Source organism: Coenobita brevimanus, chromosome 79 (genome assembly GCF_032717465.1).
Source record: "Coenobita brevimanus isolate Jiangsu-jjx chromosome 79, ASM3271746v2, whole genome shotgun sequence".
Classification (NCBI taxonomy): Eukaryota; Metazoa; Arthropoda; class Malacostraca; order Decapoda; family Coenobitidae; genus Coenobita; species Coenobita brevimanus.
In genome coordinates, this window is record NC_137032.1 from 86,592 (window position 1) to 110,776 (window position 24,185).

Below are 24,185 nucleotides of genomic sequence, written 5' to 3' on the forward strand. Positions count from 1 at the left end.
ATATTTTGAAGGGAAGGGCCAGATATAGCTTCAATAAATCCCTCCGGTATGACAGCCCTCTCCGAAACTGAATAAAATCGTCTGGTAGAAGCGAAAAACCAGATAAACAGGACGTCAGCTGAATTCAGTATGTTAAGCAACTTTACAGTTTGATCACTGTGAAGAGAGTATAGGGGCATCCAACTGCATTCACTATGGTCCATATTCTCGTCAGCTTAGGAGGCTTGCAAGTATTTTTCTCAGCAGTTTACATTACGTATTATACCTCAATGCATGATATTTATATCATTATAATATCGACGAAACTTGCTATGATTAAATACAAGAAAATATTGACGTGCTCAACACTGAATAACTAGTACGACAAAGGTGTAGGGAGCCTCGTTAACCTAAGAGAACACGGGCTTATGACTAACAGAAATTCCTAGCTATTATCATGCCCTGTACAATGTACGATCCACTGTGCCACAGCCTTGAAATTCAGGGTGTACGTAACGTTGGCTTGTGCATGTACGTAAGTTGGAACTGGGTTTGTACCTAACACGTACCTAACTCTAACGTGTGTGTGTGTGTGTGTGTGTGTGTGTGTGTGTGTGTGTGTGTGTGTGTGTGTGTGTTGTACATACATTTATCTTGTGCTTGAACGTAACTTTAAGTGCACATAGTTCCCACGGTGGGGGAGTTTAAGCCACGCCACACGTCCCACAGTTCCTCCCCCTCCCCCCCTTTTCCACTCCCTTTCTCTCTTTCTCTCCCTTCTTCCCTCCCACCCCTCCCCCTCCCCTGACAGAGGTCCAGTGAGGTAGGGAGGAAGGGAGGGATGGGGTAGAGATTAAAGGGAGGAAACGGAAGAGGGAGGTAAAGTGTGGGCCGGTGAATGTAGGATGCGAGTGGGTGTGGGGGTAGGGGTGGGGCAGGGAGGGGGAAGAAGGGGAAATAGGGAGAGAGAGAGAGAGAGAGAGAGAGAGAGAATGAATGGGTAAGGCACTACGAAAAACGGGAGATGGAACGGAACACGAGTCAATTAAAACACACACACACACACACACACACACACACACACACACACACACACACACACACACACACACACACACACACTTCCTCCTCCACTTCATATATCACACTTCTCTTCCTCCACCTCCTCCGTCATGCATCTCTCTCTCTCTTTTTTTTCTTCTTCTTCGCCCCATCCCTTCCTGCCTACACTCTATACCTCCCCTTACCCCTCCTCCTCCTCCTCCTCCTCCTCCTTTTTCCTTCCTGTCACAGCGCTCCTCCTCACCGTCCTCTTCCTCCCTCCTCTTCCTCCTCCTCCTCCTCCTTTTTCTCATCCTGTGTCACACCTGTCTTCTTCACGCCCTATTTTCCTGTCACATCTCTCCTCCTTCTCCTCCTCCTCCTTCCCTGCGACAGTTCTTCCTCCTTGCTCTTCCTCCCCCTCCTGTCCCATCCCTGTCGCCTCCCTCCTGAAGGCGGATGGGCGTAACCTCACCAACCCCCCCCCCTAACTACCTCTAACTACCCGGCCATTTATCTCTAATTGCCTGGTTTGGGAATGTGATATGGCCCGTGTCAGAACTACTCTACCCTCACCATCACACCCTGATGTCGTCACCTCACTCACTATCTTGCTATCGGTCTGTCTCAACTACTCTACTCTCACGCTAACCCTTCCCCCCTCTGTCACAATCTCACTCACTCACTGACTCACTTATTCCCTGACTAACTGACTGACTCACTCACTCATTCACTCGCCCATCCACTCACACCCTCACTCGCCCCTTGATCATACTCATTCACTTACTCACCGACCCAGTCACTAGCTCGCTCAATCACTCATTAGGCTTTAAGTGGGAAAATAAAAATTAGTGCGTATCATTAGTGTCATTATCATTACTGTTATTTTCATTATTATTTTCACCGTCATGATGATCATTACTGTATTCGTCATCACTGTGATTATCACCGTCATCGTCACCAATATCTTTGTCACTATCATTACCATAATATCATCACCAGTTTCACTATCACCTTATCATTTGCCCCCTCCTCCTCCTCCTCCCTCTCCTCTTCCTCCTCCTCCTCATCATCATCATCAGCAGCAGCAGCATTCATCATCTTCATCGTCATTATCCTCCTCCTCATCATCATCATCATCATCATTTTCATCATCATCATCATCCACGGAAGCACTATTAAAATACAGTAAATGCCATGGTTGCGAACAGGCTACTGACTGCGTATAAGTGTAAGTGGAGACAGCAGTAAGGCTGATTAGTGAGGGTAGGAGTGATAAACCCTTCAATACAATGACCATGTTACTCTTTCCATCCAGAAAATTTAATTAATCTTATGAAGGACTTCTGGAATCGAAAGGGTTAGACACTGCCTTTTTTAAAATCCTTCCAATATCGTAAGCCCTTCCGAAAGTTGGATAAAGTTACCACGTAGCAGCAAGAAAAAAGCAGAAAACACTAGGGTGGAGCCGTGTGGTTGCATCGGTGCCATTACCTGAAGGAGTCTCTCTCCAGTACCGTGTCAGATCTACTGATGGCACATACAGACCCCAGTACAACACAAACAAGGCTATTACAACACTTACACTTTCATATGCATCAGTGTATCACTTCCTACACACACTCCTTCCCCATTCGTACTTCGTTATCATGGGAGAAGGGTTAATTTTAGGTGTCACTCTCCCTCCCAGGAGAAGGTCCGGTATTGCAGTGGACCTAATATGGACGGATACAGATACAGACTGATATTCTGTTGACTGGTTCAGTGACCATTCTATTCGCCTCCCGACCTGGGATGTCCTAAGTATGGGTTAGAGTCCAACCGAGACAAGCATTGATTAATTGCCCCACGATACAAGCATATGTAATGTAAGCATAAAAAGACAAAAATATAAAATAACAATAGATAAGCATAAGAAGCACTATGTAAAGTAATTCAGGACCAAGTAAATTGCACAAAGCCTGTTATGACACCTACAATGGAGTTTTAATACGGACTGATACAAAAATGGATACAGAGGTGTACTCTACGTGGCATAGGGGGCTTCGTAGCCATTTATTTTGCATATTACATCCTGACATTCTCTTGTACGCCATCTTCATAACTTTAATATCGACCAAGTTTACATCAGTAACATACATGAAGATATGCAGTGCAATGGTACTAAATAAATCGCTAAGAATGTCGTGTTGCGAAGTCTCAGACGCTACTTAAAATACGACCTACAGTAAGAACAAAATATTTTTCATCCAGGTGAACCATGTTAATGTGATTATCTCACCTACCCTGGACTTCCATCCTTCCTGCCTGACACTTCCCTCACAAAAAATATCCCCTACCTCCCTGTGTACTTCCTCTGTACTTCCTCCGTGTGTAATTCTTCCCCGTGTACCTCCTGTGTACTTCCTCCCTATGTACTTCCTCTCTGTGTATTTCCTCCCTGTGTATTTCCTCCCTGTGTATTTCCTCTCTGTGTACTTCCTCTGTGTACTTCCTCCCTGTGTACTTCCTCCCTGTGTATTTCCTCCCTGTGTACTTCCTCTCTTTGTACTTCCCTGTGTATATTCTTCAAGTGTACTTCCTCCCCTGTGTGCATTTTCTCCCGTGTACTTCCTCTGTACGTCCTGCAAGGGTGATTCTTCCCCGTATACTTCTTCCCTCCATACATCCTAACTGTGTACTTCCTCCCTGTGTACTTCTGTCCTGGGTGTACTTCATCTCAGTGATCTTCCTATTTACTTCACCCTTCCTGCACTTCCTCTTGTGTGTATTTCTCCAAGTGAGTACTTCCCATGTGTGTACTTCCTCCCTTGTGCGTTCTTCCTCCCTTGTGTGTACTTCCTCCCTTGTGTGTACTTCCTCCCTTGTGTGTACTTCCTCCCTTGTGTGCACTTCCTCTGAGTGTACTTCCTATCCTGTACTTCCTTCCTCTAACTACCTTCTTCCCCTTCTCCACGGAACTAACTCCACCCATCCTGCACGCGCATTCTCTCGGCACGCGCTCTTTACACGAGTACGCCCATCCCACGCCCATCTTCCCACGCGCTGAATAGGGGCACTCAGGCAGGTCGCGCCCACAGAAGCCTAGCAGGGGCGTGGCCTTCGTCTGCTCCTTCGTCTGTGACCGAACTGGCCTTGAGTCAGGTTAAGGACCCCATGGTATTTGGTAGATTCAGGGAGAGAGGAAGGAGGGGGAGTGAAAAGGAAGGAGGAGGGAAGAGAGAACGAGGGAGCGAGGCAATAAGGAAGAGAAGAGAAATGGAAATGGAGGAGGGAAGACAGGATGAGAAAGGGAGGCAGTATGGAGGAGGGAAAGAAAGAAAGAGGGGAAAGAGGAAGGAGTGGAAGTAGGAAAGCAGGGAGGAGAACATGGTTACACTAAAAAGAAAAAGACAGGTTCAGTAAGAAGATGCTGTGGTGTTTGTAGTGCATCTGTGAACACCTGGGGCTATATTTTTACGAAGGGTCCTCACCAAATTACTGTATAAATAATCTCCATAACAGTTTACGTTTTTCAGAGACCGTTTTCGTTTTGCTTTTCGGATTTATTTACATTAATATTTGCTCTAGTTTGATTGTTGTATCTTCAGTGGCTATACTGGTGATGATAAACGTATACACAAGCAGAGCTAGACACAATTTAAGCTCATGAGTATTTATAAATACGGGCACTGATGATAAACAGACAGATAGATGCGTAGATAGTTAGATAGACAGACAGACAGATAGTTAGTTAGATAGACAGACAGATATATATATATATATATATATATATATATATATATATATATATATATATATATATATATATATATATATAGAGTATAGAGAAAGAGAGAGAAAGGGGGGGGATAAAAGTAGGCAAAGATCTGGGCAGGAAAGGGAAGACTGAGGTGAGAGGGGTACCATATTTTTTTGAGGAAATAAAAAAGAAACCCAAGGCTGAACGCCTGCAAAATCTGTCTCAAAAAAAAAAAAAAAATCCAGCATCAAGGCCCGTTCACTCGGATGGGATCTCTATATTCTCTCTAATTACAGACGACTTTATTCAGCTTAGCAGCTAATGTCTTCAAGCTGGAGTGGTAAGCTTATTTGTGGATCAGGACCGTGGAATGCACTTGCGGCTGAGATGCCTGCAGGGTCCACCACCACGCTAATCACTCTCACTGCTCTCTCCACTCACACTTATTCGCAAGTCATTAACCTCTTCAACCCGAGCACGTCATTTATACTCCTTTTTTGCTGCTATCTCCTTCGAAATAAAGTCCCATCGGAATAAAATCTCTCATTGAGGCAGAGTATCCCTGTGAAGTAAAGATTCCAATCGACATAAAGTCTCCCATCGATATTGTCTCCCATCGAAGTAAAGTCTCACACTGAAGTAAAGTCTCACACTGAAGTAAAGTCTCACACTGAAGTAAAGTCTCCCATTGAAAGAAAATGTCCCATCGAAGTAAAATCTCCAGTCAAAGACGGTGTCCCATCGAAGTAAAGTCTCTTTCGAAAAAGAGTTTCCCGTCAACCATGCGTCGCATCTACACAGCACCTCCCATGGAAGGAAATTGTCGCTTCACACACTGTCCCTTGGCAAGAAAGTGGTCCATCAAAAGAAAGTCTTACATCAAGACAGTCCCCGCAGGAAGAAAGTCTCCAAACCAGAATGAGTCCTCCACTAAAAGAAAGTCTCCCCTGCAAGAAAGTTCCCTCCGAAAGGGTGTCTCCCACTGAAATCCTCCTACTGAAAGAAGATTGCCCACTGAAAGAAAGATTCCGCAGCAAGAATGTCTCCAAAAGTTCCTCACCAAAGTCACTCACTGAAACAACACCTCACACACAATCACCATTGACGATGAGTGTTGACTGGGATGAGGCCAACCATACTCGGCTCTAAACATAATACTCTGAATATGTAGCTGGAGTGCAGGTCTGTGAATTTGGCTGAAGTAGTCTCCGTAATAAGAATCCTCGCAGAAACTAGTGACCAATTGATAGAAGGCCTCCAGCTTAAAGAAAGTTCCTTCTAAAAGTCTCCCATTCAAAGACTCTCGCACCCTCCCATGGAGAGTCGCACACCGAAAGACAGTAGCCCAAAACGCCTGCAAGTCTCACCCTTATAACAGCCTAAACACACTTACCACTGGGACTGTGTGTAGACTGGTATGAGGCCTGCCATCCCGGGTTCTAGACAGTACACCTTGAAGGTCTTGTAGGAATGAAGGTCAGTGTAGGTGGCCACGTTGCCCTCCACTCGTAGGTTCTCCCACTGACCTTGTGCCCACTCCGGGAACGTACATTTGGCAGAGGCAGCCTGAAAAACATTAGAACATAATCGCATCACAGCTGGAGAAATACCATAGAAGAACAGGAAAGGGGCTGAGTCCATGAACTTTTTTATTAGTTTGTGTGTAGAGACTGCTCCTCCATTTTCATTTCTCTCATTGACCCTGCGAATACTGGGGGACTAGTACATTTGGCGAGAACATGAAAATTTGGTAAAAACACATGGAAATTGAATAATAGCGTAAAACCATTTGGCAGGAGCAGTCTGGAGAAAACACAGTAATAACCTGATGACATCTTGGCAGAATCAACCTGGAGAACATAAATATATAACGATCGGAAGAACTTTTGACAGCAGCAGATGGAGAAGATACAGCAGTAATATAAGAACAGTGATTGCTTTCCACAACATCAGAACACACAGGCACAAGAACAGGGAATGTAGTGTATCTGAGAATACAAGAACAGAGGAAGGTACATGGAACTTTAATAGGAAATCTTTTAACAATTCACTGTGCACTTAAAAGCAAAAGAAGGGCATAAAAAAAAAAGCAACAAATAATGAGGATTTGTAGAATAATCTATATACACATCTATCTATATATCCATATCTATCTGTCTATCCATCTATCGAGAGAGAGAGAGAGAGAGAGAGAGAGAGAGAGAGAGAGAGAGAGAGACTACTGGTATATTCGCCTTTACCTGAGGAGCTGGTGGCTTGGGTGGTGTAGGGGTGAGGACCAATGTTTCGAATCCTTCCCAGGCGGAGTGCAGATTGTTGATGCAGGTGGAGTCATAGGACAGCGAGATGTACACACGACCTGTGCTGTCCTCAACCTTGTACATCTGTAATAAGAAAACGGGAATAGTATTACTGACAGAGACAGACAGACAGACAGACAGACAGACAGACAGACAGACAGACGGACAGACAGAGACAGAGACAGAGACAGAGAGACAGACAGACTGACAGACAGACAGACACAGACAGACAGAGACAGAGACTGAGAGAGAGAGAGACAGAGACAGACAGAGAGACAGAGAGACAGACAGATAGACAGACAGACAGACAGACAGACAGAGACAGAAATAGAGACAGATAGACAGACAGAGACAGAAATAGAGACAGGCAGACAGGCAGAGAGAGAGAGAGAGAGAGAGAGAGAGAGAGAGAGAGAGAGAGACTGCAAAAAGCCGTGAAGATAGCTTGTAAAATGCATATAATTCTCATTTTAAAATATTCAGTAGAAGAGGCAACGCTAACCGCAAGCAGGGGAAATAAAAAAATTCGCCAATGATATTAATAGGCAACGACTAACTCAAGCGAAACGGAAGTGAGGGCAGTCAGTGAGTAAAAATATAATAACAAAATTAAAAAGGAATAAAAAAGAAATAATGGAGTTGTTCGTCGATATAAAATAAATGACGGAAACTTGAAATGCCAAAGGTTCACTGACCGTCGAAGTACAGACAGCGAATGCTAGATAGAAAAATAGGAAAGGAAAGTGGAACGAGCGGTGAGGGAGAGAGAGAGAGAGAGAGAGAATAATACAATTAAAAAAAGGTATATCATAAAACTAAAGCATAGAGTAAAGTGGATAGTATCAGAAAAAATAAGTAATATATTATGCTGTACGCCTAGAGTACTCCTTATTTCCACATTAATTTCTCCATATGACAATATATACGTTAATTATGCAGTGTATGAGATGTATTGAAGATAATATAGCAGTCTCCCTCGCACCTCGTCCTTACCAGAATCTGTGACTGGTTCATACTCTTGTTTGCTTTAAAGAAAACTATGGCATATAAAAGAATGATAAAAAAAAACAACAACTCAAGCTAAGCAGAGTCGCCTGATGTTAGCAACTACAGAATATGAAGAGACGTCATCACATTCCGGGTTCTAATACCAAAGAGACGCACTACTAAATTAACTACAGCCATATGACCTTAACGAGAATACACTCAGCAAACCTGTCATTGTGCTGGAGACGTTAATGAGAAATCAAAAGAAACCTTACCGAAAACGCCTCCAAGTAATTCAACCTTCCATTTTACGCCTCATTATAATCAATTACAGAGGAAGACAATTGTAGCGGCTGTTGTCCTTTTTCCTGGCGCCATTATCAACGCCAGATATCATTAGGAAAGGAAGATGGGAAGTGCATGCGTTCTTGTCCCGTAATTAGAAAAACGTAATGCCTTTTCGTTGTGGTGCTCATTCAACAACCGCAGACCTCCGCACCCCCAGGGCATGCGGAAGGAGACAGACACACATACTGACACACACACACACACACACACACACACACACACACACACACACACACACGGAGAGGCAAAGAGAGGAATGAACAGATGGACTAAAAGAGAAACAGAGACAGAAGGAGACAGAAAGAGTAATATAAAGACAGACAGATGTAACACAGGCGAGACAGAGACACCACAGGCAGACAAACAGACGGAGAGAAAAAACAGATGAAAGTAATACAGTTTGGGGCACAGTGCAGTATAATACCAATGAAGTTTGTGTGTGTGTGTGTGTGTGTGTGTGTGTGTGTGTGTGTGTGTGTGTGTGTGTGTTTCCATAAATTCCAAAGACAACCCTTCCACTATCACACATAGATCAACTCTGGAAAGGTTCATCACTTGGTCTTATTCTTGCAGGATTCAGGAAACTCCCTAGCACATTTTCATTATCGATTCATTCTGCTTATACCTCCTTAACCCCTCCTGTGTTTTTTTCCATGCCTTCAGTACTAATTTTTCTGTTCTTGATAATACCCGACGAGCTAATTCAACTCGGGGAGGATTATTCGGTAGTCCTGCAACACCTCTAACACAATGACGTCTTTCCTTTGTCTTGGTATTCTCAGACGATTTCACTCAACTTTTTTGGGGGGTTCTCGTAGTGAAGGCGGTATGAATTATATCTGATAAACCCTGCACGGCAACAGGGAGGCTGCTTCCCTGGCTGAATAAAATCGCCTGACGGTAACATGAATGGAGGAGGATAGGCTTGGCGGTGTTTTCGTCTTGTTTCATTAATTCCTTGGCTGGGAATCATCTACTTTACTATTGAGTTAGACAAATGTTAGGCGACTTAACGATGTTTAAAAGGAAATTAGTGTGCTAAAATGTTAAAGCAGGAATAAAAAAAACTTTACAACATATTCCATCTATGGACAGACAGTATTAATCTGCCTGTACATGCTGGCCAAAGCCTAATGGTTAACTGTTCACTCTTGATTACGACACTGCAAAATATTGAGGAATGGAAGGAGGCAGAGACTGATAAAAAAAAAAAAAAGTGGTATTTGCACCCCTCTGCTCATCTAAGCACGAACCCGGAGGACTGCAGGCTGAAGTTACTCTCTGTCTACGGTTCACCATCCTCCTTTCGGGGGACAGGGAGAAAGAGATGTGGGACATATGTACGGTATAATCAAGCAGCAGAGCCAAAAGTTTGTATTAATGCCACCGCAAAAATGCGCACCTCTCTAACACCATAAAAAAACTAGAGGTGTGACCGATGGGAAAAAAAAAAAAGAAAAAAAGAACGTGGTCGTGTTTTTCCCTCGATAACTCTACATTTAGTGACTCTTTTTAAAAAAAACTCCCTGGAAGCCTACACTGCCACCGAGGATACAAATTCTAAACCGACGCAGGTACAGCCCTCACGTCCACGACAGGAAGAACGTAATGGCGGGCCCCAAAAAGTGTGCATCACCCTCGTAAATCCGGCCAGAATTAATGGGCCACACTTAATACCGAGGCAGAACTCGATAACTCCAAGCCCGCATGACAAAATTATCTCAAAAAACCCGCCGGTGGATCGTGCGCACAAAATGGACGTTAAAAAGGTGCCTGACCTCTTCCTGAGGTGGTCTATATCCTGACCCATCTCCTCTTCCTCCTTTAGCACCAGAAAGTCGAGACATCATCATCATCATCATCATCATCACCCTTAACCCCCTGAATTATTATAACCTTACTACCGCCAAACGATTATATTTATTAGGAATGTGATGGTCAAAGAGTACAGCAGTGGACTGCTGTTCGCGAGGTCCCAATATGAAGCTCAGCGTGAGGTAGGCAAAGGATTAAGAATTTAAATTCCGTTAAAACAGCTTTAAATAGATTTTCCTCAAGACTCATCGACGTGTCACTAAACTCCTCCGGTAATGCCATCACACCAGTTCTGAATGAGACAGCCCTAGCCTGTATTCATCATGGACGGTAGGTACTGGTGCTGAAGTGGTGACGCGGGAAGGTGTGTGGTCCCATCTGGTGCGGATAGGGACACGGATTGTCTGATTCATTTCTAGACTTTGATCAAAAATGAAAAAAAAAAGAAAATAGAGACCCCCTCGTAGTAAAGGAGTAGAGCAAAACCACCTTCGCCGGACCCGGAAAAGCACAGGTTTTAAATGATACACTTCTGGCATACTTAGATGTCTTGGTCTGGTTGTGGAGGGTGAGGTGGAAATAAAAGTCACAATATTCCTGTTAACCAGTTTCTGGAATATCTTCATTATTCGGGTAGGTTGGAGAACAATTGTCTTTCACTTTTTTTTTTTCTACCCATGTTTTCCTCTGCTTCGGTTTCCTTGTTCTGGGGTGTGATGGGGTCAGGAAAAATATTACAAGAGGAGTATTATCTTAAGCAAATAACTAAATCAATCCGCGAACCAATCCGATTACTTGATTCGGTTCCGGCATTATTATTCGGCACCTATATATGTAATCTGTAAGTATACTGCATCTGGACTCACCTGTACGTAAACCTGTACCTGTATCTGTGTATCTATGTGTGTTTATCACTATCTGCACCTACACGTGTGCCTGTGTCTGTTTCTGTATTTGCATCCGTATAAGTATGTGTTTCAATCTGTACCTTTACCTGCAACTGTATCTGTATCTGAGTACCTGTATTAAAACGTATGGCTGTATCTGTACCTGCGTCTACATCTGCGTTACTCTGCATAAGCTCCCTGCAGCACAGGACCATTTCTTCTTCAAAGGAAAACGATAGTCAGACTTTTTAGTACGAATAATGGAGGGGTGATTATGGTGAGAGTACTGTAGGTTACTGTTGGGTAACCCTGGTCTGCCTGGCCGGGCAGACCCATCAACCGCAAGCAAGAAATGTGCCCCTGCAGGGCCGTCCTGTGCAGTAAACAGTGCCTCGCCACAGAGAGGCGAGAGGAAGAGGGCATTGCAGGTGAGGGATAAAGTGCTGTAATGGTTTTAGTTGGGTATGTGTCAGTCTGTATAAGAGTAATTTATCATTATGAACTGACATGGTGTGAATATGTACTGGCACAAGAAAGAATATGCTGACAGTATCATTATAAATTATCATCATCATCCTAAGCTCTTTTTCCCACCTCAGCGTGCGACAAATTATTTATCATTATAATACTTTATTATTATTGATAAATTATTATTAAGCTCCATCAAATGCTTACTAATCTGGTTCAGGGAAATAAGGTGGTCAAAGAAGCACCCACAATATTCCCATAAATATCCGGGAACAGACTTATCATCAACAGTAGTAAAGTTTGGAACCCGTGCACTTTAGGCTTGTGGTCTAGTGGTTAGAATGCCCCGGTCGGAGTGACGGCCTTTCGCAAGTTTGACCCCCAAGAGGAGACTGGAGGTTTTTCGGTCACGTTATGCCAAGGGAAGCAGGCTGGTTATGAACCCTTAAATGTGATGAACTACAGTAGCCTAGCCTCGGGCCCCTACACCCCGAAGGAAATAATATGGGAATGGATGATTACTTTTGTTACCCATCTCAGTTAGTGCTGGAGACGGATGCCTTCACGTGGTGGTACTGATATAACCGGGCAGATCCACTGCCTGGTTGTATAAACATCCCTCAATACTCCCTATACCCCCCAAAAAGACGGATGGACTGTAGGAAAGGAGTGGTTTCATCCTGCAGTCCACCGGGTTCACGTATTGATGAGCCTGGGGCCAGAGCAACAACCCGTCTCAGCTGCAGTGTCTGAGGCAACGACATCCACGACAACACATACACTCCCCATCCCCCGCCCCTTCCATCCACCACACCACTGACCGGATGTGGTGTAGCGGGTTCCACACACACACACACACACACACACACACACACACACACACACTGCACTCCCTTCTCTCATTCTCACTGTAATCACTTATTCACTTCTCTTCTCCAAAATACACACACACACACACACACACACACACACACACACACACACACACACACACACACACACACACACACACACACACACACACACACCACTCCCTTCTCACATTCTCACTGCAATCACTTATTCACTGCTCTTCTCCAAAATACACACACACACACACACACACACACACACACACACACACACACACACACACACACACACACACACACACACACACACACACACACACACACAGAGTTATCACAGCAACCTTTCCTATAAACGTGTCTTGGCTGCGAGACATTTCCCTTCAAGGCTATATCTATCCCCTCCAGTTAGAAATGCCTCACCGGAGCTCAATAAAATCTACAGACAGCAAGAACTGGGTACAAAATATGCCATTAGAAGAGAAAGGGTTAGGCATTGAACGTTAACTCCTTCAGTTAGGTGAGGTAGTTGTTATTTTATTCTATCATCAGGTGGCAATACTCACACCAGGCGAGACTTTTCACACTCTACAGAGGGGCTCAATACAGCCTTCATTAACCCCTTCACTGCAGTAAGTTTTTGTCAAGCTGAATAAAATCGTCATAGGTTTGGCAGCTTAAGTTACGAGGGATGCTGGAAGAGCTTTTCTGACAACTATTTCCCTGCAGCTCTATCTTACTGATGTCTCCTGGCAATTTTTTCCCAGGCAACTCTATCCTAGTGACATCGCCTGGAACTTTTCCTTCGCAACTCTGCTTTGCTGGTATCTCTTGGCAACTTTTTTCAGGCAACTCTTATCTTGTAGTCATTCCCTGTGAACACTTCCCTAGCAGCTCAATCTCGGCAACTTTTCCCCCTCTAACTCTATCTTAGCAGCATTCTCTCGGCAACTTTAACCCCTTGAAAGCTGGTGACGTCCTCCTGTTACTGTTTTTTATTTCGAGGATTATGTGACCAGGAGTTTATTAAGGCGATATCTAACCATCACAGGTCGAAGAAACTATCATGAGCTGAATCAACCCGTTAGGAGATAACAAGATTAAAATGCTAAAGATGTCACCGACTCGATGGGTGAGAGAGAGAGAGAGAGAGAGAGAGAGAGAGAGAGAGAGAGAGAGAGAGAGAGAGAGAGGGGGAGGGAGGGAGGGAGAGAGAGAGAGAGAGAGCACGGGTCTTTTCAGTCAGTCACCATGATAAGTCGCCAGCAAACCCGAAAACAAAAACAAAAAATCTCCGCCAATATCTACTAATCTTGGGGAAGTTGCCAGAAAAAAAAAACGAAAAAAAAAAAACGCTCGTGTGACACCGCGTCTGGAATAACTACAGTATATATTTAGGAAGTACTGACGGTACCCAGCAGCTTTGTACTCTCCTCCGACGTCTGGCAAGAGTAGCCTGCATACGTCCTCCACACTTCACCCGACAACTATCCCAATCATTAAAGAGATAATAAAAAAAAAGGGAGAGAAAAAAGAAAGAATAAAAGCAAAAAAGAAGAGGAAAAGAATCCTGTTTTATAACGGTGTTCGGTATCATTCGTTTATGGTCTGGGAAAAAGCAAAAGACTATTCCCTCTTTACGTGCTCTTCTGCAATGCAAAGGAATTCAAAGGACGGTATAGTGGATGAATGTAAGAAATCAAGCGTTCAAACCCACCATCCCCACCACGAGGGCAAATACACCAAGCCCAAGCCCAAGCCGGGACGATCTGAGACGTACATTCACACGGGAGCTTCGGCCAGGCATGATGCTGAGTGACCCGCCGGCAAGAACCCTCTCTCAGGCCCTGTTTCCGCTCGCTTTTTTCCGGTTCTGCTTAAATTCCCTCTCCCCCACTTCCTCGGCGCGGCGGTGTAGCGATAAAATATGCAGTTTTGTCGGTGTGGTGACTAAGACGAGGGAGGAGGAGGAGGAGGAGGAGGAGGAGGAGGAGGAGGAGGAGCAGCAGCAGCAGCAGCAGAAGCAGGAGGAGGAGGAGGAGGAGGAGGAGGAAATGAGAGAGAGTAGTTGATGGTAATAAGTGTTTTTGTGTCCATTTCTATGAAGAAGACGAAACCTTATACAAACTCTCTCAGGCTCCTATGACTCACTCTGCTCAATAAAATCGTCAAGTATTTGCTGAAATACGCTCGATATATGTCCACCAAAATCCACACATTAAACCCTGGAACATGGCCGTGGTGTTTCTAAAAAAGAGGTCGGCTGCATATCTGTCGACCGCGAGAAAGTAATTATGGCTGGACATCAATTTTTCCAAGTACCATTCTTTCCCCTAGAACACAATCCGAAAAATACGTGGAAAACATAGCAAGCACAGCAAAAGTGTGGGACCCCACGCCACATCAGGAGACACCCGATGGCCACCCCCCCCCCTTCCCACGGGGAGGAAGGTGGCCCTTGAGGGTCCCACCTTGTCCTGGTGGAGGTCTAACGCTCCAAACTGCCAGAGAACACCTGTTACATTCCCTTCCTCCATTGCTCCTCCTCTTCCTCATCCTGGTGAAACACAATACCTCGCCCATTCTGTGGAGAGGGAACTACAGTACTCACAGCACATATAAAGCTTGGTGGTAGAGGGTCATTTCTTACTAAGGTATACTTGATATGGACGGTGGGTGTTAACGCCAAAGTGGTGACATATGAAGGTGTGTGGCACGTAGGAAAACTGCTGGGTCTCAAAGAGTAGGCTAAAAAATCTATGTCCGAAGTCTGATATATAAAAAGGAAACAAAAATAAAACTCACGGCACATCTGAATCGTGGTGGTGGAGGTTCAGTGCCTGTTGTAGTGACTGCCGTGGGGTCGTGCAGCGCCAGGTACCTTTGACCGTCCGTGCCCTCCCAGTCGCCTAGGCACTCGTAACTCTTCGCTGTGTAAGGAAGAGAGAGAGATGTAGAGTTACTACGGAGAGTTTTTAGGGTGGATTAAGACAGTCAGGGGAATGGAGGGAAGGAGACTTATTTTGGATCAGGAGAGTTTGGCACCCTCTCAGTCGCCTAGGAACTCGTAACTCTCGGCTGTGAAGGTGAGAGAGGGATGAAGAGTTACTATGGAGAGCTATTTGGGATCAGGAGAGTCACGGAATAGAGGGAAGGAGAGTTACTTTGGATCAGGATAGTCCGTGCCCTTCCAGTCACCTACGCACTGATAACTCTTGGCTGTGTAGCGCAAGGAGGAAAGAAGAATTTGTATGAATTAGGAGATAAATCGAAAGAGGATAATGGGAAGGATGCAGTTTAGATTAGAAGTTGATGGGATGAAGACAGTTTAAATTACATGATGATGAGGAGATAGTCTGTGTTGCGAGGAAATGGAAAGAAGACAGTTTGTATTAGGAGCTGACGAAAAGGATATAGTTTATGAGAGTCAGAGAATCATATACTGTATGTGTAGATAAGGTGATGACGGAGAGAAGGCAGTTGGGAATGTGGTGAGGCAATTTAAGTTAGAGTAGTCTGACGAACATTTATTAGCAAAATCAAGGACAGACAGGTGATAAAAATAATGAATGTGAAGAGGAAGTCTGGTAAAAAGTAATGATGCGGTAAAGAAAATGATGAATTTGTACACATAATTTATCATGGAAACACTTCAATTTATGTTATTCCCTTTAAAAAATTAATAGAAACACATAAACTGTATTAGTTTTATAGAGTAAGTTAAAAAAGCAGAGGGAACAGGACGACAAAATTATTAGAGATTTAAAAAAAACCCTGGCCATGCACTCACAGAAATCTCCAAAGGTGCATCTGTGGAAGTCAACGGTGAAGGTGTTCCCCAGAGGACAGTTGGCTAGTGTGGATGTGGGTTCGGGGCATTCCGTAGCGCTCTCCCTGCCGTCGTTGATGTTGTAGGTGATGTGGTAGCGGCCGTTCACTGGGCAGTATACAGGATCCAGTGCTTCCCCTTCGATGGTAGCAGTTTCTAAAGGGGAATGAGACTGGTGTATAAGACGAGAGCAAATTAATGACTTCAAGATAGTAATAGACGTTTAGCATATATGATGTGATGGCGGCCTTGGCAATATACAGTATCTAGTGCCTCTACGACAGTTACAGCTTCTGGGGAGTAATGAATGTTGTACAAGATCGGTGGTCATAATAGAGTGGCAGCCAATCCCACATTACCCCTTTCCATGAGTAGGAAATGGTCTTTCTGTCTCTTCATCGATCGTCGCAGGTTCTAGAGGGTAAAAAACGATTGCCGTCATAAAATATAGAGAGAAATAAACTGGTTTCTAGATAGTAAAAGATATATAGATCAGGAGCACTTCGTGGACAGTCTAAGGGTTTCAGTGGCTCTCCCTCCACCGTCACTGTTTCTGGAGGGTAAAGAAGATTGCATTAGATTGCTAGTGAAAACAGTTACAGACAAACACATAATACCAGTTTTAGTTAGTAAATAAAGGCGATGGGCGTTACACCGTCTCTAGTGATTCTCCATCGATCTTTGCAGTTCTAGAGAGCAAAGGAGGCTGACGTAGGAGAAACTGATGTTGGAGACTGAGAGAGAGAAAGGAATTTAATGGTAAAAACTAATTCAGTCTTACCCACTTTCGGGGTGTAGGAAGGGGTTTAAGTGTGTCTCCCTTGATAGCTGCAGTTTTTGACTGGTAAAAGAAACTCATTTTGTGGGAAAGGAAATCATCATCATCATCAACGTCATCATGACCTCTGTCCTCACACAGGGAGAGGGGAATTAAGCTGTAAGTAACTAATGACTCTTCATATGGCAGAATACTGGATTTAGCGCCTTACCCACGGTGGCTGCAGCTTCTAGACATGAAAGAAAGCTGTCATTAGAAGGATATCATCATCATCATCATCATCACAGCGGGGGTATGATTCAGAAACAGGAACAGGAAAACATAAAGTGGAAAAACTATCGACAGAAGAAACATATGGTTTCTTGGCCGGCACAGACTCTGTTTGGTTGGATCAGGAGTAGGAGGGAGAAGGAAGGAAGGAAGAAGAGAAAGAAAGAGGAAGGAAGAAAGGAAGGAAGAAAGAAGAGAAGGAAGGAGGACGAAATGGAAGGAAGGAAGGAAGATAAGAAGGAAGGAAGGATGGAAGAAGAGAAGGAAGATAGTAAGGATGGATGAAGAGAAGGAAGACAGGAAGGAAAGATGAAGAGAAGGAAGATAGGAAGGAAGTAAGAAGAAAAGGGGAAGGAAGGGGGACAAAAGAATGAAGGAAAAAGAGGAAAGGGGGATAGAGGAAGGAAGAAAGGAAGGAGGGATGGGGGAGGGAAAAAGATGAAGGAAGTAGGGAAAATGAAGAAGGAGGGAGGATGGAGAGAAGAAAGGAAGAAGACAGGAAGTTGCTGGTGGATTCAGTGAGTCACCAGCCTAAAAACAAGACGTGTTGATATAACTGAATCCTCGGGACACACGTATGGTCACTGGGTAAAAAAAAAAAAAAAAAAAAAAAAAAGAGGAGAGATAAAAAGAAAAATGAAGTAACCAGATTTTTTCCATCTTATAGCGCGTTTGTTCTTACCTGACGAAGATCCCTAATGTTCAGCTTAGATGAAGGCCAGGTGTTGTTAAAGTAGATGGTTGATTTGGCTAGTAACCAAGGAGACTCATTCCTACCTCATGCCTAAATGCAGTCAGATTTCATGCACTTACGACACATTGTTCAGCTGTAGATGTGGTCCAACTGGGACAGATAAAAACAACGGGCTTTAAGTAACTCGTGTGTGTGTGTGTGTGTGTGTGTGTGTGTGTGTGTGTGTGTGTGTGTGTGTGTGTGTGTGTGTGTGTGTGTGTGTGTGTGTGTGTGAAAAAGCTGATTCGATTCCCAGACAGACCACATGATCTTTGTGCACGTTTTTCTTAGTCTGCTCTCACCTACGGCAGTAACCACTAAAAATGAAGTGCTACGGAATCTCCAGACCCATTTATAACCCGACCCCTAGAATTACGATGAGTAACTGTGAAGAGACAATTCTGTGACTCCCATTCACTGGTTACTGAAGCGGGTCCTTGCCTTTAAGAACGCTGCAGTTGAGATGAAATCGAAGGTATTTTTGGTGTGGAAATGTTCAGTGTAGTTAGTGTCGTAATGGGGTGGACTTGGAGACGGGAAAGCAGAGCAGATAACCCGGGTCACCTGCCCGCTTCACGTCTTTTACGTATGTACAGTTAGCAGGTGATAAAGTGCTTTGATTATCTTAATGAAGGTATGACAGACACAAACTTCACCAGCTCAGATGTTAATATGCACAGTATATTCTAAGCTTCATTAGATTGCGACAAACACACACTTATTCTGAAATGTTATGAATGCCGCATGTTATTTCCGCATTTAATCCCGTGTACGCCTTACATATTGACCCGTTGTGTTGGTGTTTGCTTTGCATTATTCGTATAATTTTGTTTTTGTCTCTTAACCATCATATTTACCTTTATTTTCATCTATCTATCTACCTATATACCTAGGCTGCTTCCCCCAAGGAAAGGGAGGTAGCCGAGACAAGACGACACACTCCCCATTTACTCATCCATTCAAACACGTTCTTTCGCATCTTAGCCCCAAAGGGGAGAACGGACAGATCCTCACCGCACCACACCGCACAAGGGTCAACTGCACAATGGAATCAGTGACATCCGCATCAGGGCCCGACAGCAGAACTGGTTTACCCTTGCCACATCATGGTGGAGAAAAAGTATTATTGCTCTACTGTGTCAGCGATAATTATTTCACGTCGTTCTTGCCATTTTATATTTAAAATATATCTTTCTACTAATTTCTGTTTAGAGTACGGCCGTATCGTTCCCCATGGTGATGGGACTTGTACTGGATGGTAAAATAAAAATATCTACAAAAAAAAAAAAATCTGGTTTCGGTCAAATATGTCATGACTCACAGAGGAAACTGGAGTAACTTTTTTTATCTCCAGTGTTTCTTTAACAAGGACCAGTGCACACGTCCGTCTGTCTGTAGTCAGGCGCCTTCAGCACGGAAGGAGTGGTCACGAACGGTTTACCTGCATGTCACTGTGTCCTCTGCCATTAAGATGCCCTCCTTCTAACTCACATCACCCTCCTTTATATACCTTTCCACCCCATCCCTCCATCTAATCCTCGATCTACACTTCCCCCTCTTTCCGTCCATTCTCTGGCATAAACCCTCCCAGTCGATCTCTCAGGACAGTGTATGAGAGTAAAGTGACTTGTTTTGAAAGCCACAGAAGTAATGAGTCACAGAGGAAACGCGAGGGAGAGTTTTTCGGCGACCTGCTGACGTCAGTGTGGAGGGCGGGAAAGGATGGCGGGAAGTCGACGGACTGTATGAGGGAATGTCAGCCAGTCAGTTTTTCCCCATGGACTTTTACGGACGTTAATTGATGTTTTCGTGCATTTATGAATCCGTAAAAAAAAAAAAACTGTTTGGCCCAGATATTCGTCCTTTTGCAGCTTATTTTGCGTACAGTAGCTCAAGTGGCAGGACAAGACAATGCTCTGGTCTTGCATTCCTTTAATAGCTCCTCTTTGTGACTAGCAAAGTTAATCTACTGTTACAATTTAGTATTCAACAATATGGTCTGTGCAAAAATGAGAGTCAGGAAGCCACTATGTGTGTGTGTGTGTGTGTGTGTGTGTGTGTGTGTGTGTGTGTGTGTGTGTGTGTGTGTGTGTGTGTGTGTGTGTGTTGGGGGTGTGTTGGGGGTGTATGCGTTCAAGTATACACTTATCTACAGTTATTCTGAAGGGAGTGACCACAAACAGATCGTCTCCACGTACCTGTCCTCTGTTATCAGGCTGTCCTCCCTGCACTTCACACCTCCCCTTTTCCTACACTTCTCCACCCCATATACCGCATCACATTTACCGCACACTTATTATGTAACTACCTATCTAACATCTACTCCTTTATGGTCCTATCGAGTGTGTAGGAGCCCTCGGTTAGGCAGATCAGTCCCGACCAAGCAAGAGTGATCAGTTGTTTTCTCTTGAGTGGCATTTGTTTTCTCCCTCGAATGTCAACCCTTATGGACAACACTTACTGTATAGCATAATCTCCCTGGTCTGCCTGGTACGGATGTGATGCAGTGTGGGGCAGGTGTGCAGGGCCGCCTCCTCGTTGGTGTAACACTTCCTCAGCGCCTCGTTGTGCACCTCAAGGATGTGGCGGGATCGGAACTCCAGATGGAAGCAACGGATGCAGTCTGTGCCGCCCGTCCTGGAATAAGAAAGGAAGCGTTACTGAAAATGCAAAGAGAGTATCTGAGTTATCAATACGCCGCCCGTCCTTGAATATGAAAGGAAACGTTATTGAACATGCAAAGAGAGTATTAGTCTTCAATGAGCCGCCCGCCCTGGTATGAGATTAGACTATTAACCCAATGAGCCTGATTTAAATAACAAGCCAGAGAATATTAGGGCCTACTGGGTAATGAAGAAGTTAGCCCCTTCAAATCAATTATATTGTTAGTTCATTCTTGTTGCTGCTGGACGATATTATTTGGGTAAGGAGAGCCCCCAATAAAGTAATCAAAGGGTTAATGAAGGCTGTATTTAACCCATCCAGGTGGGATATATATAAAAATATGTTATCGAACTGAGAGGCTAAACTGCTCATGAAGAAGTGCTTGAACATCTTTGCTGCCAGCAAGGGTATGGCAGACAATGGCTTGGAAATAATGCCTATCCATGGCACGTAGGTCACTGGGGCAGAAAGTTTTTTTTTTTTTAAATTATCGTATAAATTACAACACACAACTATTAAATTTATATCAGGATCTCCAATGGTACTGCTGGGTGAATAGGGACACAGTGGGAAACAAACTCTGTCTAAGAGTTTGACCGGTCTAGGAATCAAACTCGGGCTTCATGTGCTAACCCTCTCACTGCCGGCTGACTCACCCCCCCCCCCACACACACACCCTCATGTAAGAGAGAAGGCAGAGGCTGTGGCTGGGGAGGAGGTGATGGAGGAGAGAGGGCTGCACATATCCACTGACCAAGACACTTCCGGGTCCGTCGAGTCCTCACGGTCGTAGTCTACAGCACCTCTTACCTATTCGTACTACACCTTAGCCTCGTCACTATGATGACGTTTCAGATTCACCACCAGACGATTTTATTACATTTAGGTGAGACTTTTCTAACTATAGGGGTTCGATATAGCGATAACTATGGTCTGACAAATCTAAACTGGCGGCTAGGGTGTGGCGAGACCCTCTGTACAGCGGTGTTATGTTTCCCAAACCCACGATGTGAAACGGCTGTTATATATGTAAAAGGCATCACAAATAAGATAAACACATATGAATACAATGTTAATGTGAGTATTATAATATATGAAAGAACAGTAAACTTATTATGCATAAAATATTTATATGGCAATACAGAAACGTGGCATAATTGTTTTACAGTGTTGCTAAAAATATGTAGTAACTTTTATTGGCTTTTACCGTATTTCTGGGGTGGGTAATAATGTCACAATTATGATTTTAGGATAATGTGCAGGAATATAAGTAAAAATATGCCAATTTCTTAGATAAAAAAAATAATATATTAATCCCTCGTGAGCGGCAACACTCACACCTACCCAGTCTAACCCGGCCAGAGCGTCTTGGTTCACTTTCCTTTGTCTCCTTGACTCAGGCCTATGTAAAATAATAATAAATATTTTTAAATATAATTAGATATATTAAAAACAAAATAAAGAAATGAAAGCATAAGTTTGTAAGTCACTCATAAAAGAAACAAATTCCCCAGAGTGACACACAGCTCCCCCAGGAGAGAGAGAGAGAGAGAGAGAGAGAGAGAGAGAGAGAGAGATGGGGGGGGGGGGCATGCGCTTATGGAAAAAGTGGCACACTGTACAGAGCTTCGCGCCCCGCCCTAGCCGCCAGTTTAGATTTGTCAGACCATAGAGGTCATCGCTAAGCTGACTAAAGGTTTACAGTGGTAGTTTGAGTACTATGAAAAATACGTTACCGCACTGAAAGAATTAATACTTACTTCCATAATAGTGATTAGTCTTTCGTTATGTGGGACGTCCACCATCCACTCACTCGATGCAATGCTTCCTTTTAGGCGACTATTGTGAGTCAGGAGGCAAATGGCGTTTTGCAGAACAGGAAGGAAACTATTTACTACGTTTATGGTAACCAGATAACCATACAGACACCTGGTGGTCTGGTGGGTTAAGACGCTCCAACTTGGTGTGGTCCATAAGGGATGTTTGGGGTTTATTTCTCATATAATGTCACTCAGAGATGAGTGACTGGTCACTCTTACCTTAATTGTCGGGACTAAGTAGCACACCCCCCGGCACCTACGCCTTTAATGGGTCAGTAAGTCATTGAATGGAAAAATAAGCTGACAGCAACATTCGTAATTAATCACCTGGGCAAGATTCACTTTAAAGCGAGTGTGCTTTTACCTACTGATACTACAGAGTCTTTTAATCTGTTTGTTTTACAATGCCATCACACCCATCTCTTTTTAACTTCCATGGCATTCTCAGCAAGTCAATACAGCTGACATCGTTACAATAAGTCTCTCCTAATATTAAAAACGTTGCGTGGTGGTAACAAGACCAGAATAGACACCATCGTATTGCGAAAGTAAAGGGAGATTACTTAAAACCCATCACCCTCTACAAGCCGAGTAAAATCACCTGGCATTAAGAAGAATACAATATACAGGTAGGAGAAACGGGCATAAAGTAAAGGATGACTGTGCAAGAGACCAAGCCCACTCCTTTCTCCTCCTCCTCCTCCTCTTCCTCTTCCTCCTCCTCCTCCTCCTCGTCCCCCTCCCCTTCCTCCTCCTCCTCCTGTTCCTCACCATCATCATCATCATTATCATCATCATCAATCATTCACTCATTCATTCATTATCTATCATCATCATTTCATCATCCATCATTCCCATCCCAACTCTCACCCATCACTTCCAATGAATAAAAACTCATACCCAACTCACGTATCGTAAAGGATGACATTGTTGCCTAGCCTGCGGTGACAGTTGCCCCAGATGGGTATGGAGTCTGCCTCTATGACCACCTCCAGGTAGTCTATGTCAGAGCCCCCACTAATGGTGCTCTGCGTGGCGTATACTCCTTGGTACTCTAGGCTGAAGTAGCACACACCGCTGCCTGAAATGGGGATAAAACAACAGACATTAGTACTGTACCTCTGATTAGGGATTATGATCAGACAAAAGTGCTAAAATAAAGTAACATGGATAGCGTAAGCACATTGGTACTACAGGCTGAAGTAGCACACTTCAATTAGTACTTGTGAAACTACGATGGTTGTACTGTACACTAAGTGGTACCGGTGCTCTGAATGCCGTAGTACAGGAACCTGTTTGTCTGACTCTATATGATTGGACTTCGATCTGTTTTGTCAACATGCATACGGTGGCTTGTTGAATATTCTTGCCCGAGCAATGATGGTGATTTTATTTAAAAGCAGAAAAGAAAGAAGCACGGGCTAGAAACACACAAAAAGTTGCTTTGCCCACAAAGAACTGAAAAAAGAAAAAAAAAAAATTTAAAGATTCGTTCATTACGAGTTGCTTTTACACAATGTGTTTAAATGACGAGGTTGTGTGTGTGTGTGTGTGTGTGTGTGTGTGTGTGTGTGTGTGTGTGTGTGTGTGTGAGAGAGAGAGAGAGAGACAGACAGAGAGAGAGAGAGACAGAGAGAGAGAGTTATTTTTTCCTACATATTTCACTATATCTGTTG

At 43.9% G+C, this 24,185-nt stretch overlaps 1 protein-coding gene across 1 annotated transcript in view; it reads right to left on the reverse strand.

Annotated features, from left to right (window-relative positions):
• The window catches only part of LOC145408965 (uncharacterized), a 112,737-nt gene that overhangs the window by 24,401 nt on the left and 64,151 nt on the right, over positions 1-24,185 (reverse strand). The window contains exons 2-7 of the mRNA XM_080279542.1: positions 23,419-23,590; positions 20,487-20,662; positions 16,206-16,400; positions 15,221-15,345; positions 7,003-7,146; positions 6,156-6,328 (exon numbers count right to left, since the gene is read on the reverse strand). Of these exons, the coding sequence (XP_080135668.1) occupies positions 6,156-6,328; positions 7,003-7,146; positions 15,221-15,345; positions 16,206-16,400; positions 20,487-20,662; positions 23,419-23,590 (985 nt within the window). The remainder of the gene's footprint in view (positions 1-6,155; positions 6,329-7,002; positions 7,147-15,220; positions 15,346-16,205; positions 16,401-20,486; positions 20,663-23,418; positions 23,591-24,185) is intronic.